Source organism: Meriones unguiculatus, chromosome 21, assembly GCF_030254825.1.
Source record: "Meriones unguiculatus strain TT.TT164.6M chromosome 21, Bangor_MerUng_6.1, whole genome shotgun sequence".
In the NCBI taxonomy this organism is placed as follows: domain Eukaryota; kingdom Metazoa; phylum Chordata; class Mammalia; order Rodentia; family Muridae; genus Meriones; species Meriones unguiculatus.
The window spans coordinates 51,064,975-51,080,209 of record NC_083368.1 but is presented as its reverse complement, the minus strand read 5'-3'; the positions used below and the strand labels follow the sequence as shown (position 1 = coordinate 51,080,209).

General features: G+C 41.1%; 1 protein-coding gene across 5 annotated transcripts in view; it reads right to left on the bottom strand.

Moving 5' to 3' along the window:
- Positions 1-3,766: 3,766 nt before the first annotated feature.
- Positions 3,767-15,235, bottom strand: part of Ptprz1 (protein tyrosine phosphatase receptor type Z1) — a 176,399-nt gene continuing 164,930 nt past the window's right edge. For all 5 annotated transcript variants that reach the window (XM_060373873.1, XM_021656742.2, XM_021656743.2 and 2 more), the window contains 7 exons: positions 13,288-13,381; positions 12,893-12,966; positions 10,680-10,808; positions 9,264-9,410; positions 7,509-7,651; positions 6,080-6,215; positions 3,767-4,720 (listed from right to left, as the gene is read on the bottom strand). In XM_060373873.1, coding sequence (XP_060229856.1) covers positions 4,580-4,720; positions 6,080-6,215; positions 7,509-7,651; positions 9,264-9,410; positions 10,680-10,808; positions 12,893-12,966; positions 13,288-13,381 — 864 coding nt within the window. In that variant the 3' untranslated portion in view covers positions 3,767-4,579. The remainder of the gene's footprint in view (positions 4,721-6,079; positions 6,216-7,508; positions 7,652-9,263; positions 9,411-10,679; positions 10,809-12,892; positions 12,967-13,287; positions 13,382-15,235) is intronic.

The following is a 15,235-nucleotide window of genomic DNA, read 5'->3' as shown; positions in this document are numbered from 1 at the left end:
ATTACTTTAAAAGGAAAGATGTAAAACTGAATAAGGATGAGGAAGCTTATGACTTGTACCTTGACATTTTTAATTAAATTTTTATTTTCTATATTAATTACAGTTTATTCACCTTGTATCCCAGCTGTAGCCCCGTCTCTCATCCCCTTCCAATCCCATCCGCCCTCCCTCATTTTCTCCTATGCCCTTCTCCAAGTCCACAAATAGGGAAGGTCCTCCTCCTCTTCCATCTGACCGGAGCTTAACCTGTCTCATCAGGACTGGCTGCATTGTTCTCCTCTGTGGCCTGCCAAGGCAGCTCCCCCATCAGGGGGAGGTGATCAAAGAGCCAGCCACTGAGTTCATGTCAGAGACAGTCCCTGTTCCCCTTACTAGGAAACTCACTTGGATACTGAGCTGCCATGGGCCATATCTGAGCAAGGGTTCTAGTTTATATCCATGAATGGTCCTTGGTTGAGAATAAGTCTCAAAAAAGACCCCTGTGGTTCTGTTGCTATCCTTGTAGAGCTCCTGTCATCTCCAGATCTTACTATCTCCCCCTTCTTTCGTAAGAGTCCATGCACTCTGCCCAAAGTTTGTTTATGAGTCTCAGTGTCTGCTTCGATACAATGCCGAGTAGAATCTTTCAGAGGCCCTCTGTGGTAGGCTCCTGTCCTGTTTTCTGTTTTCTCCTTCTTCCAATGTCTGCCCCTTTTGCCTTTCTGAGTGAAGATTGATCATCTTACCCAGGGTCCTCCTTCTAGCTCAGCTTCTTTAGGTGTGCAGATTTTTGTAGGTTTCATTTGTTCAACCATGTTTGTAGCAGCTTTATTTGTAATAGCCAGAACCTGGAAACAACCCAGATGTTCCTCAGTGGAGAAATAGATACAGAAATTATGGTATATTTACACAATGGAATACTACTTAGCAATTAAAAACAAGGAAATCATGAAATTTGCAGGCAAATGGTGGGAACTAGGAAAGATCATCCTGAGTGAGGTATCCCAGAAACAGAAAGTCACACACATGCTATATACCCACTTATAAGTGGGTACTAGACATATAATATAGGATAAACCTACAAAAATTTGTACCTGGATTTTAGAGACTTGGTGAAACTGTCCCAATGCTGCAGAAGGGAACTGGATGCTCACTGAAGGGCTACTGAGGAGCCACGCTGGCTTCAGCATGCCTGGGACTTGGGTCCTGCTCTGAGTTGCTGATACAGTAGATCTTGTGTGGGCCTCTAGGTTGTGCTTTTTTAGGAGGTATGCAGGTGCTATGGTCTGGGTCTGTCTGAGTGTTCTCCAAAGCATCATTTGTAAGAGACTTGTCTCCAGTATTGTGATGAGATGATGGTGGACTCCTTAAGAGGCGGGACTTAGAGCAAGTTCTTGCTGGTGCTACCCATTCAAGGGGGAGCTTGAGAGAAGGAATTGTTCTTGGGGTTAATGTGATCTCTCTCCTCCCTTGCTTTCTACCTCATCATGCCACCTTCCCCCACCACCCACATTTGTATGTGTATATATACACACAGGAGAGCTCTCACTATAGGCTGATTTGGTAGGGCCACTAAATCTTGTACTTTCAAATTCCTAAACAGAGAGATAAATAATCATCTTTTTAAAAAGAAAGTGCTCAGATTTGGGCATTTCATTATAGCAACAAAAGCTGGACCAATAGATGCTGCTGATTTTCTGGAAACCACAAATTGGGAGAAAGTGGCTTAAAAGTCACTTCTCTACCTCTCTGCTTTAGGTCCTGAGCTTGAGGGGCCAGTGTCCTCTAAATACTTTTGGATGAGGCAGGAGACTGCTTCAAGTTGGCTAATTTATGATTTTGTTTCTCTGCCTCCCAGTTCTACACAGCTCTTGGCTCCTAATGATAGCATAGTATCTCTCTCCTTTTTTCATTCTGAGATGTTTGACTTTTTGGTCCCAGGCTGTTTTCTGTCTTGATTAGATTGACTTTTCCTTAGATTGGACTCTGTGGTACATCCAGATGCTTCTAACTCCCAGCTTGGCTCCATCATTTCCTGGCACATATCTTGGTGCTCTTGTGTTCGTGGCAGCATTTTGATAATTCTTCATAGCCAGCTTGGACTAATAGAATAAAACACCATGCTCTCTGGGTGTCCATATAGTACACAATTTTATTTTTCACAGTTCTAGAAATAAGAAAGGCCAAGGCCAGCCAAGATGCTGGCAGTTTCAAGGTCTAAAAAAAATCCTTGATTTTTAAAATTGTTTCACTTTAGTTATTTAATATTATTATTTTAAACTTGTTATTGATTCTTTTTGAATTTTACATCATGCACCCCAATCCCGCTCATCTCCCTATCTCTTCCTATCTGTCCTCTGCCCTTGCAACCTCCCCCAACCACAAAAAGGAAACTAAAAAATAAAAAATAAACAAAAACAAAGCATAGAAAACATCTCGTAATGGAAGCTGTAGTGTGTCACAGTGTGCCTCACATTATTCCCTTTTGTCCATACATCTTTACTTGCAAATGTTCACTGCAATGAGTCATCGGTCTAGTCCAAGGCCTCTGGCTTCTGCTATCCTAACAATACAGGATCCTCACCAGGACTCCTTTCAGTTTTCCTGTGTTACCTTGTGTCATAGAGACCCTGCAGCTTTGGATCAGCAGAGCTGGCCCTTTCATGCACTCCAGTAGTTCAAAGATGAGGTAGATTTGAGGTGGACCAACTCAAAGCTCTGGATCTGGACCTGGGTGGCAGCTGAGATGGTCAGCCTGCCAGCTCTCCCTTACCCTTAACACCAGGGCAAGCTCTTCAGCACTGCCCCAGCTAGCTCACCCAAAGCTACACCTGGCAAGGGGCAGGGACAGCTCTCCTGGCTCGATGCCTTTGTCCTCAGGGCCAGCTCTACTATGCTGCCCAGGCGAGGCGCAGGGCCTGCCCTCCTGAGTGATGTAGCTGATGAAGGGCAGGAACAGCTCTCCTGCTCTCATATCCTTGGGGCCAGCTCTGGAGAAAGAAGACATCTCGCCTGTGCCCAAAATACCTCATGGCTGAAGAGTGGCAGGACATACTCTCCCAAGCTCACACAGGAGCTTGTTTTTTATTTGTTTGTTTGGTTTTGTTTTTGTTAATGCACAGCTGTGGTCTTCTCACTTGATCTCATGTAGCAAAAGATTCTAGGGATTTCTCTCAGGTCTCCTTTTTTGTTTAAGGACATTATTGCTGTTTGAACGTCATTGACTTGTGTTTAAACACTCTGTGGTGCCCTTCTGAAAAGTTAAGGAACCTTTAGGAGGTAAAGCCCCGTCTGGAAGAAGTGAGTCATGGGGGTGGGCCTTGAACTTTTACAGCCACTTCCTGTTCTCTTCTTCTTCCTGCCTAGATATATGAAGTGACCATAAGCCTTCTGCTCCTATTGCTATGCTTTCCTCACCATGATGAACCCTCTTCTCTGTGTCTTCCTCAGAGTGAAAATGTCGACATGTGGGTTTTTGGGAGTCATGCATATTCAGGCCACAGCAATCCCACAAGAGAGAAGTAGTACATAATGGTTCCACTTCTTCAGTAACTGGGTCCCAATAGTTTATTGCTACATTTTGTAGGGTCAGCACCAGCTGCTGTGTTGAGCTCAAAACCATAAAATTTTGTGAGACTCCTGTGTATCACAGGAAAAACAGTTTGGGAACCAGAGCTTGATGGTCTGTCCCATTTCTCTGGGCTTTTTGTCTATTTCTCAGTGGAACCCATGGTCACAATTTTCTACTAGAGATCAGTTACCACCACTTTCCATAAGTGAACACAAGTTAATGGCAATATTTATATTTATTTTTGCAACTTCTCAGATAAAAACCATTTAAGGAATGTCTGGTAAAGTATTATTCTCATAAAAACATCTTTTAAAAACAAGTGGTTTTCTATTTTCCACAAAAGTTAAAATGACATGCAGAGACAGGGTTAGTTTATTGGATAACACAATACAGTTTTAGAAGACATGTAGAGTAAGTATGACCAGAGAATAAGCTACATCATTAAACTCAAGTACACCACTAGAAAACTCACACAGTAGTAAAATATAAAAATCTACAATTATAAATATAAATTTGGTCCATGGAGACACCAGAGCCGTATTTACATAAGTCACTATCAGTCCTACTTCAGGTGAACACTGCAGTTGTAAAATGTTGAATATCATCGGGGATAGAGTAGTTTACTTACAGCCTACTATATTAAAAGTTATATTTCTAGCAAACCCGATGATTGCCACAAATACAGCTAAAAATTTGACACTTAAAAACAAACATCTTTCAAGGTTGGTGATTCCTATTATCTATAAATCGATTTTTGTTGTTGTTGTTGTTAAAATCAACACGGAAAAAAATACCACAATTCAATTCTTAGAAACACTGTAAAATTCAATCATTTTAGTTCAAACATAATGAGTGAATTACAAGAAGTCTTTCAAAAAGGCACACGTTGTTAATGGTGTCAATTTGGCAGCAGAATGAATTACCGTCAGGTCATGGGAAGTAAACAGATAACAGAACCGGACTCATTTTTCTAATTTTGGAAAGAGGAGAGCAGTGATTGGATGGGAGTTGTCCTTCCCCCTTTCTTTGTTAAACTAAAGACTCCAGGCTTTCAGCTATATTTCCGTCAGGCAAAGCCGCCCCATTGCTGTCCAGAGAGGTGGACGGATTCTCTTCCTGCCTGGTGCTGACAAGGCTGAGAACCACTTTGTAGAGAAACTGATACTGGTCCTAGAAAACACAGAAAGGTAGATTACACAGAGGATGCTCAACAGAGACAGGGGGTTGCAAAAACAGTAATGATTTCAGATGCACTTTGGCACTGTTCATGGAAGGGACAGGGCTTAGCTGAGGTACACGACCTACATTTGGTTGAATCTGTTTGGTTAAGCCAAAATCGCTTTGCAATGAGTGAATAGTCACTGAATTTAGAGAAGCCTAATATGTCACGGTAATAATCACTCAGTTCTTATTCCCTTGTTTCCTGGAGTTGGAAGATACTACAACTAGGTTTAATCTGTGTTCAACATCTACAGCTCTACAAAAAGAAGCATCTTTCCCCTTTCTCTCTCTCTTTTTTTTTTCTCATACATCTGAGTCTGGTCTTGAGCTCACTATGTAGCAGAGGATGAACTTTGATCCCCTTGTCCCTACCTCCCACGTGACAAGATCAAAGATGGGTTGTGTATTTCCAATTTCTGTGGCAGTAGGGATCAAAACTAGCTCCTTGTGCATATTAGGGAAGCATTTTGCTGAGTTATATCCCCAACCCTCATAACTAAGTGTCTTATTTTCCTTTATTTAATTGCCACGTAACCAAATGCTTCTGTCTATGTCTGGGAAGAGCTCAGCAATGGCTGTATTATCACCAGAGAACAGCCCTGCACCAGACACCCTGCTCACCAAATGCTCTTCACGCTGTCATTCCTCCTAGCTTGATGGTCTGCCTTGAAGAAAGGGGTGTCATGCTCCCCAGTGATCTCTCTGGGGCCCTCATCTGTACTCAGCTAAGAAGCTGACCCTGATATCAGGACTTTGAAATCCACCTGAGACTCTCACCAGCTTCTTATTATTTTGCCACAACAATAACATCTTTCAGGTTATTTCTAAGCTAAACCTTGAAACCAAAAGTGCTGTGTCTCTTTCTTGACATGTCTCTTTTCTCTGAAAAGTACCCAAGAATTAGTTATTTGTTAACTTCAGAAACTGGATTTGGCTTGAAAAAAAGAGTAAATAGTTCTAACATTTAAGTCTTCGATATTTGTATGTATGTATGTATGTTTTGTGAAGCCCCGATTTGAACCTCAGGAATATAACTACTCAGTTTGTTGAGTTTGTTGGTAATTCTACTAAAGATATTTTTAGGCATCACAATGAATCCTGTAAAAAGGCATGGAGGGATTTAATTTTTTTTTAAATCTATTAGTCTTCTGCAAGGTGCAGACTTGTAATTCAGCTTGAATGCTGTTAGCTAATGTTACCTACCAACTACTGTGACACTGTGACCTTCCTTACATGTGATAAAACAACACTTTAGAAACAACCAGGGAGGGATAATTTCAGCCGTGAACAGTGAGGGTCATCACTTACAATGTCAGTGAAGACTCCTGGCCTCATCAAATTAATCATCTTGGCTACTTGGTAAACATCCATGGAGTTTTCTCTTTCTAGTTGGTGCATAAGTGTTGTCAGAGCGCAGAAAGTCCCTGCTGTTACTCCTCCGTGCCTTATGGTAAAGAGAAAGGGCAGACTCCATTCAGATGCATGGAATACAATTGTAACACAGCCTTGAAATGGCTCGTCTCTCTTTATTGTGCATAGAGTTATGGTTGAATTGGAGATAGTGTCACATGCACCATTAAAAACAAGATCCTTTATGAAATAGTTTCCTGTTTAAAAATACCGTGTTATTTTTATTCTGTGAAAGAGGCAGGCAAAAAATGTTTGACTGAGGATATAATATATAAATTATATACCTTATGGAATAGGTATATAACACAATTCTAGCATTTTTCATTGTTATAGAAACAAAAAAAATCATGGAATAAAGGTTTCTCTTTTAGGCAAAAGAGAAACAACAACACAAAACACCAATGAACAGTCATTTTTATTCCTTTCTCAAGAAGTAAATAGCTGAGACATACCATGTGTTAGCTCCTATAAAAGTCCAGTGCTTGAACACTGTCTCACATCAACACATGCCTCCACTATAAGACATAAGAGCAGATTCCCACGCTCAGACATAAGTCTTCTGCCATCACCAGTAGTTACAAGGAAGGGACGATGTTTTCTGTCACCTTTGATGATAAAAAACAGCCAATCCCAGGGCCTCTGAAAGGCTCTGCCTTGCAGACTATCAAAGCAGATGCTGAGACTTATGGCCAACTGTTGGGCAGAGTGCATGGAATCTTATGAAAGAAGTGGGAAATAGTAAGAGCTAGAGAGGACAGGGACTCCACAAGGAGAGCAACAGAACCAGAAAATTTGAACACAGGGGTCTTTCCTGAGACTGATACCCCAACCAAGTACCATGCATGGAAATAACCTAGAACCCCTGCACAGATGTAGTCCATGGCAGTTCATTGTCCAAGTGGGTTCCATAGTGATGGGAAGAGGGACTGCCTCTGACATAAACTGATTGGCCTGCTCTCTGATCACCTCCCCCTGAGGGGGGAGCAGCCTTACCAGGCCACAGAAGATGAAAATGCAGCCATTCCTGATGTGATCTGATAGATTAAGATCAGAAGGAAGGAGAGGGGGACCTCCTCTCTCAGTGGACTTTGGGAGGGGCATGCATGAAGAAGGGGGAGGGAAGGTGGGATTAGGAGGGGAGGATGGAGGGGCTTATTGGGGGATACAAAGTGTATAAAGTGTAATTAATAAAAGTTAAATTAAAAAAAAAGCAGCCAATCCACCATGGCTGAATCAGCACATGGACCTAAGACATCAGGCTTATCCAAGGACAGCAGAATCATGCACATATCCAGAGGTGTACAGTGATTGGAATCATGAGACTTACTCATCGTGAACAATCATGGGCCCATCCCTGTTAGCAGCTTCTTCTTTGATAATACTTATAAGTTCAAATGTTTTACTAATGGGACTATCCGGATTTGGCCATTTGGGGCATTGAAAATGCCTTACTTCCAGCACATAATCATCCTATGAGAAGAAAGAACAAATCACTATTAAAAAAAATAAGATGCTAATACTGGGCTAGTGACAGCTTATAATGAGTAGAATAACTGAGAGAAATGGAAACTGAAGCTAGATGATAAAAATAAGTCATGCTATATTGGAAGTACATTACTCATTGTCTTGGGAGAAAATCATTGCAATGAGACATTAATCACGAATAGATCAGTTTGCCAGGATAAAAACGAAACGTTACCTCCTCTTTAGCTCTTTGTGTGTTGGGGTGTCTATGTGTTCACCTGTGTGCTCATGGAGGTAAAAGGTGGATATCAAATGCTTACGATTTTTCTCTACCATAGTCTTTGAGATGAGATCTTTCATCCAGAGCTTACTGATTTGGATGAGACTGGTTGGCCAGCAAACCCTTGGTATCTTCCTACCTCTGGCTTCCCAGTGCTGGGATTACAGGTGTGCACTGCTCTGCCTGGCTTTCATGTTAGTGCCTGGACTTGAATTCAAGTTCTTGTGTTTCAGTGGCAAGCTCTTTAACAACTGATTCATCTTCCCAACCCCTCCCTTTTAGTTATAAGAAGAAATCTTGTTTGTGGGTGAATCATATCAATGCTGGTAAACCATGAAAGCATGCCATAGAGATATGTCTGCCCTGCTCCATTTTAAGTTACAAGAGTAACTCTTCAGTGTTAAAGAAAAGCGCACAGATTGCCAGAATGAGATTAGGCAACAAATAAGAAGACATCTGGAAAGGGGGTGGAGGTCTACTTTGAGCTCCAGTCTCATTTACTTTTTGTGTGCTAACCAGACTATGCCACTTGATGAAATAAACCTCTAACCTCCAGTTTCTTAAAGTGAAATTAATGTGATGTGATATTAGAATAGGGCCCGAAAGATGGGTTAGCTGTTGAAAGCACTAACTGCTCTTCCAGAGGACCTGGGTTTGATTCTTAGTACCCACACGGTGGCTCACAACCATCTGTAGCTACAGATCTAGGGGATTTGATTTCCTATTTTAGTCTCCATGGGCATTGCATGCAAGTGGCGCCCAGACATACATGCAGACAAAATACCCATCTATAGAAAAAAAAAAAAAAAACCAAAAATCTCAAAAAAAAAAAAAAAAGGGAGAGAGAGAGAATTAGAATTATTTTTGTAGCTGGGAGCAATGGCACATGCCTGTAATCCCAACACTCAGGGAGGCAGAGGCAGAAAGAGCTCTATGATTTCAAGGCCACCATGGTCTACAAAGCGACTACAGTACAGCCAAGGGTACACAGAGAAACCATATCTTGAAAACTTATATATATATATATATATAATATTTATATATAGTTCGTTTGTTTGTTTTCACCCTAAGTTCTATCAGCAACCAATTTTGAGTAAAAGAGAAATTTTGCTTTCCTGTGTACACTGAAGTTAAATATTATATAGTTTAGCAAAGATTAATAGTTTGAAGATTCTGTAAGATTTTGGAAGCAAAAACGATAAGTAAAGGAATATTCCTGGAATGATCTCAGTTGGTAAGAAATCGGAACCATTTCCACTTCGAATAAAGACCCCCATCACCACATGTGTCACAGGTGAGCAGGAGAGAAGTGCATCCTTTACTCTGTTCCTGTCACACCTGTGTCGCCGCGAGGATGAAGTCTTGAACCATCAGCTTTTCCTCATTGGATAGACATTTGTGTTCTTCAGACATAAGAGTGACTTTGAAGCTTTCACAATTTATGGGCTCATCCTTATTTGGCCAGTAAACAAATTCATCTTCTGCCTGAGAGAGAACAAGGAAAAGTATAGGTTTTCATGAAATACCTCATTGGTCTGATTGTAAAATAAGAGCAATTGGTTAGCATAGAAATTTCAAATACATTTTTCTTTCAATAACAAAACTTACCATTGGATTTATTTATAAAATGGAGTGTCACACAACCCAACCTATTATTTTGTGCTCTTGGCTCATCAGTCCCATCGAGAAGCCTGTTGCTTCTATAACTGACAACTAAGTAGAATGACTGAAGCAAGGGCTCATCAATTCCTAGCATGATTTGAACTCTCTGTGACTTCTGATACAGAACTGAGTCTGGGAGTTAAGTATATATGCCAAATCCAAATCCAAACATTAATTTTGACTGACTCTTTTGGTTTTATAAACATAGAAATAAGAGTAGACTTGTCGTTGATATTGTGAAGAGGTCTTTCCAAGTTTATATTTTCTAAATGATGATGATGATGATGATAATAATAATAATAATAATAATAATAATAATAATAATAATAAAGCTTTCCAGCATGGGCAGGAGAGGAACTTATGAGCCACCACCCTAGCTGAGGAGCTATTGGCAGGTAAGAGAAGCTTGAGGAGGGAGATTCACTCTTCTTTGGGACTATGGGCACTTGTAGTGTGTCCATGTTTCAGTGGATAGTGCCAGACTCATGCTTATATCCTCATCAGTAATTATACTGAGTTATTCAAAATCAAGTTGGGAGAGGTGTGCATTGGAAAAATCTAGAAAGAATTGGGGGTGGGTGTGATTCTATTCCATTGTATTCATGTAGGAGACCCTGATGGAATACATTTGAAAGTTTTCTAAATCTCTTCTTCATAAAGAGACTTTTACCACCAAATCTACATGAAATAACCTTGGCTGGCATTAGAAAGAGGATGTAACTATGTTATCAACTATGCCTTCATAAAACTGTAAGTAAAGTAATAAAAAATGAGGGACTTAAACTGATATTTCAATACAATGCTTTATATTTCATCTTAAAATGCAAATAAAAGCATAAAACTGGTGTCATTTGTGGTTGCATTACTGATGTGCTTAATTAGTGCCACAAATACATATTTACTGCACTTAGCTCTCTCATCAATTATTTTTTTCCAATGGAACTGTGTAGCCACTCCAGACCAGCAAAGCATGACTCCAGTGACATCAGTCTAATAGCTGGAAATAAGATTACTTCTCTTGTCTGTATGATAGGCTTCTGGCTATTATCACGTTATATTTTCCATATAAGAAAAGAACAGGAAGTGACCTACCATGTTCTGACCATCTGGAATCATAACCACCAGCTGGGCATTGTGATCCCATATCATTCTCCAGAAGTCCTTGATAGTGTGCAGAAGGGGATGCTGGGTGATGATGAATTCATGGCTCTGGTAATAACCCTGCAAAACCAACGACAAGATAAACGACATAGGAATAAATAGAGAAACATGTTTTTATGTTAAAGTAGTGTATTTAGTTGTAGATAGAATGTTGAAATAATAATGTATTGCAACCAAAATTTGCTGAGCACTGTCTGTATGCTAGGTGCGGCTTTCTTCCTACTAAGGAAACTGTGAGATAGAAACTATAATCCTCATTTTAAAGGTGATTCAACTGGGGTATTCTAAGCTAAGTGTTTGGACGAGTTTACCTTAAGACATACCATAACCTCTAGAAGTAGATGCACCAAAATGGCTTGTGTATGTGTCTCTTGCACTATGTAAGAGTATTAATCCATGGTAGAGTTTACAATCCTTATCATCCACAGGCTCCAGGCTTCCGAATACTAGCTCTCACTCCCCCTCACCTCAGGTCCTGTCCTGACCCCCTGGCTGCCCCTCCTATGAGAAAGAAAAGGCAGGCTCCTTTTTGTTGTGCCTATGAAGCCTGGAAAGTGGTGTAACTGGGTCAAACGATTTCCACACTGTTAACTGAACTCACAACTCTCCTCTTGCAGTGTGGTCTTTTACTACCTCCATGGGCCCATTTGGAATATGGTGTGTGTCTGACAGTGGTAATCGCACATATGCCTGCTGTTTCCCGCACGCAGTCTTTAGTCATTTCTCTGATAGCTGGCTAGAACAGTGGTTAGGAATGAAGATTAGGACTCTTTCACTTGAAGCCAAGTTGCATGATTGACTATCCTGAAGTGGTAATGAAGGACACACAAAAGCCAGCAGAGTACTCATCCATGCAGCAGACAACCATGATGCAGAAGGAGGTTTTTAATTATTTATATATTATAATTTATTCACTTTGTATCCCAGCTGTAGCCCCTTCCCTTGTCCCCTTCCAATTCTGCCCTCCCTTCCTCTTCTCTGCCCATGCCCTTCCCCAAGTTCACTGATAGGGGAGGTCCTCCTCCCCTTCCATCTGACCCTAGCCTATCAGCTCTCATCAGGACTGGTTGCATTGTCCTCCTCTGTGTCCTCCATCAGGGGGACAACCACTGAGCTCATGTCAGAGACAGTCCCTGTTCCCCTTACTAGGGTACTCACTTGGATACTGAGCTGCCATGGGTATATTTGTGCAGGGGTTCTAGGTTATCTCCATACATGGTCCTTGGTTGGAGTATCAGTCTCAGAAAAGGCCCCTGTGCCCAGATATTTTGGTTCTGTTTCTCTCCTTATGGAGCTCCTGTCCCCTTGAGGTCTTTCTATCTCCCCTTTCTTTCATAAGATTCCCTGCATTCTCTCCAAGTTTGGCTATGAGCCTCAGCATCTGCTTCAATACCATACTGGGTAGAGTCTTTCAGAGTCCCTCTGTGGTAGGCTCTGGTCCTGTTCCCTGTTTTCTCGCTCTCCTGATGTCCATCCCGTTTGTCTTTCTAAATGAGGATTGAGCATCTTACCAAGAGTAGTCCTTCTTGCTTAGCTTCTTTAGATGTACAGATTTTAGTATGATTATCCTATATTGTATGTCTAATATCCACTTATAAGTGAGTATATACCATATGTGTCCTTCTGTTTCTAGGATACCTCACTCAGGATGATCTTTTCTAGTTCCCACCATTTGCCTGCAAATTTCATGATTTCCTTGTTTTTAATTGCTGAGTAATTTACAGAAGGAAGGTTTTACATCTTTAGAAGTCCAATAGTGCAAACAAACCCAGCACATAGGAAAGAACTGTGCTGTAAACCTGGGGTTCTAATTTTAGGGAAATGGGCTCTGTGCCTGTCTCTGCCCCAGATCTGTGACTTGGTAAATGAGTACCTATGTTTTATGTCTCCTCATCATCTCTGAATGGTGAATGTGGAACTCTGTATTTACTTATTTATTTTGATTGAGGTTTCTTCAGTTTTATCATACTTGAAAACATCAGGTTGTGCTGCTGTTCTTCTGGCCACTGATGACTGTGTGCCACAGCCATTATATTGGACTGACATCCCCCATCAGCTGCTGTTCCTGCGTCAGGGAGCCCTCTCTGCCGCTCATTCTGGTAACAGGCAGGCATGCAAGCTCTTCTATGATGTTTCTTACTTACCATGATATAGGATGCATTGATGTAGTCCGTGCCTTCCCCACTCAGGGATGAAATGCCCACCCTTGATCTTTCCACTGGAACACAGAACATTCCAGGTAAGCGAACATGCTCACTGAACTGAGCCATCCCCTCTCCCAACAACCCCCAATGCAAAGTACAGTTGCTTTTCTCATAGAATGCCTTTGATGGTTAAACTGATTGTTGAAGTTAAGCTTTGCATTTTTGATGGAGCCAGTTTTAATAGTCACATACTGGGTATAATTAGAACAATGTGACAAAAGATTTAACATAATTAGTATACATAATAATTATGAAAAGCCTTGCAAGTCTTTTATTGTGGAAATAAAAAAAAAGGGGGAGGGGAGTTGATTTTTGTAAGATCCTGTGTGACTTACCAGGGATGATGGAGGATGTTCTATTCTTCTCTCTGTTACATTGCTTCAGGGCTGTAGAATAGTCACTCTGAAGAATATTCGACTGACCCAGAAGCTGAGCAAGGGAGGCATAGACAAACGCAGGTCATTTCATGCACTTCACCCAGATACCAAACACACACTGACTGACATGGCTCAGCAAAAGGATAATATTTAATGGATACATAGCTGATGTGTTTGATCCCAGGGGCTCTTTGAATTAACCCCCCTTTTTAGGCATGTCCCAGAAGTGCCTATGCTTCATCTCAGTCTTGCTAGGATATCCCTGATGGCTTCAGCTGTGGTCATATGACCTCTATTTCCTCTGCTTATTCTTGCTAATGTTAAGTAGTTATTTAATTTTTGGAATGATCCTACAACCTTCATCAGGATGCTAGAAGGTATACTGTTGATTTTCAGTCACTGAAACTTAAATGCTACTTTACTGCTACCGCCCTGTCAGTGTTTTATTCACACAATATCTTGGTGTCAAATATTTATGTGTTTCATAAAATACATGGGTTAGCTTTCCACTGACTTTTTTTTAAAAAAAAAACAATATTTGGACATTTAAAAATATCTGGCAAAGCCTTGCCTTTTCCCCCACCCTCACTTACAGTATGTTTTTAAGTTTAGAAAATATTTAAAAAAGGGTCTCACTCTGTACCCCAGGCTGACACTGAATTTGTCATCCTTAAGTCTCAGCATCTTAAGCACTGAGATTCCAGGTAAGCTATGACACCCAGCATGTCCCTATTTTGTTTGTGGACATTTCCTCCTTCCTGCATCAAGAACAGATTTGTCCTCAGAAAAGGGGAGTTCCCTTTCCCATCTACCCCAGCTAATCAAGTTGCATCACAGGCAAAGGGGAGGGGAGAAGGAGGAAGAGTGAAGCTGGCAGGGGAGGAGGGATGGGGATACAACCAGGATGTAAAGTGAATAAAAAATAAATATTTTCTTTATAAAATGAACAGATTTGTCCGAGTTACTAGTGTTTGCTCTCAGCTGCCATCCCTAAAGGCTGTACATTTATTTCTATGCATACCTGCTCTGCAAACCACAAAGGTCTTCCTGCTTTAGAGCCCATTCCTTCACCTGTGTCCTTTTTTTCTTTTTTTTTCTTTCTCCAGAGCTGAGGGCTGAACCCAGGACCTTGCACTTGCCACACAAGTGTAAGCACTCTACCACTGAGCTAAATCCCCAACCCCTTCACCTGTGTTCTTAATCCTACCTCTTTGTACTTGCTAAGGATCTTTGCTAATTCCAATTTTCTTCCTTCCCCTACTTCTAAAGGGAACTCAGATATCTCTTACTAAGACACAACCAAAATCAAAATAAGCAAGATAAAAACTGTCCTACCCTTTAAGCTCCTATTTCCTAGCAGCTGTCTTTATTACTCCTTTCAGTGCCAAGTTTTAAAAATATTATTATTATTATTATTACTCTTATTATTACTGTGTGTATCTCTACGTGCATGTCACATGTGTTCAGGAGCCTATAGAGAGCCTATTGTGTTCCTTGAGCTGGAGTTATATTAGCTGAAAGCCACTTCATGGCGTTGAGACATGACCCTGCATCCCCTGAAGAGCAGCAATCAATCTTACCAGCCGAGCGATACCTACAGACTTCAGAAAGCCAACTTTTAAAAGAGCTAGGTGACTCTTCTCTATATCTCAAATCCAGTCAGGTTTTAAAATTTAGTTTCGAAACTTGGTATGCAAAGTATGGGTGTCAGCAGAACATTTTCATAGACGTAGGTCAGTACTTTTTCCTCTTGTCTCTTTCTCTAGTGCCCTTCTCCTTCTTCTCAGCCTGCTTCTTGCTGTGCACTTTTCATTTGGGTTATAACTCTTGTCTGGCTTCAATGCCATAGGGATCAGGGATCGCAAAGCTCATCAGTGCCCCATGGCTCAGCCCCACTGCCTTTCTA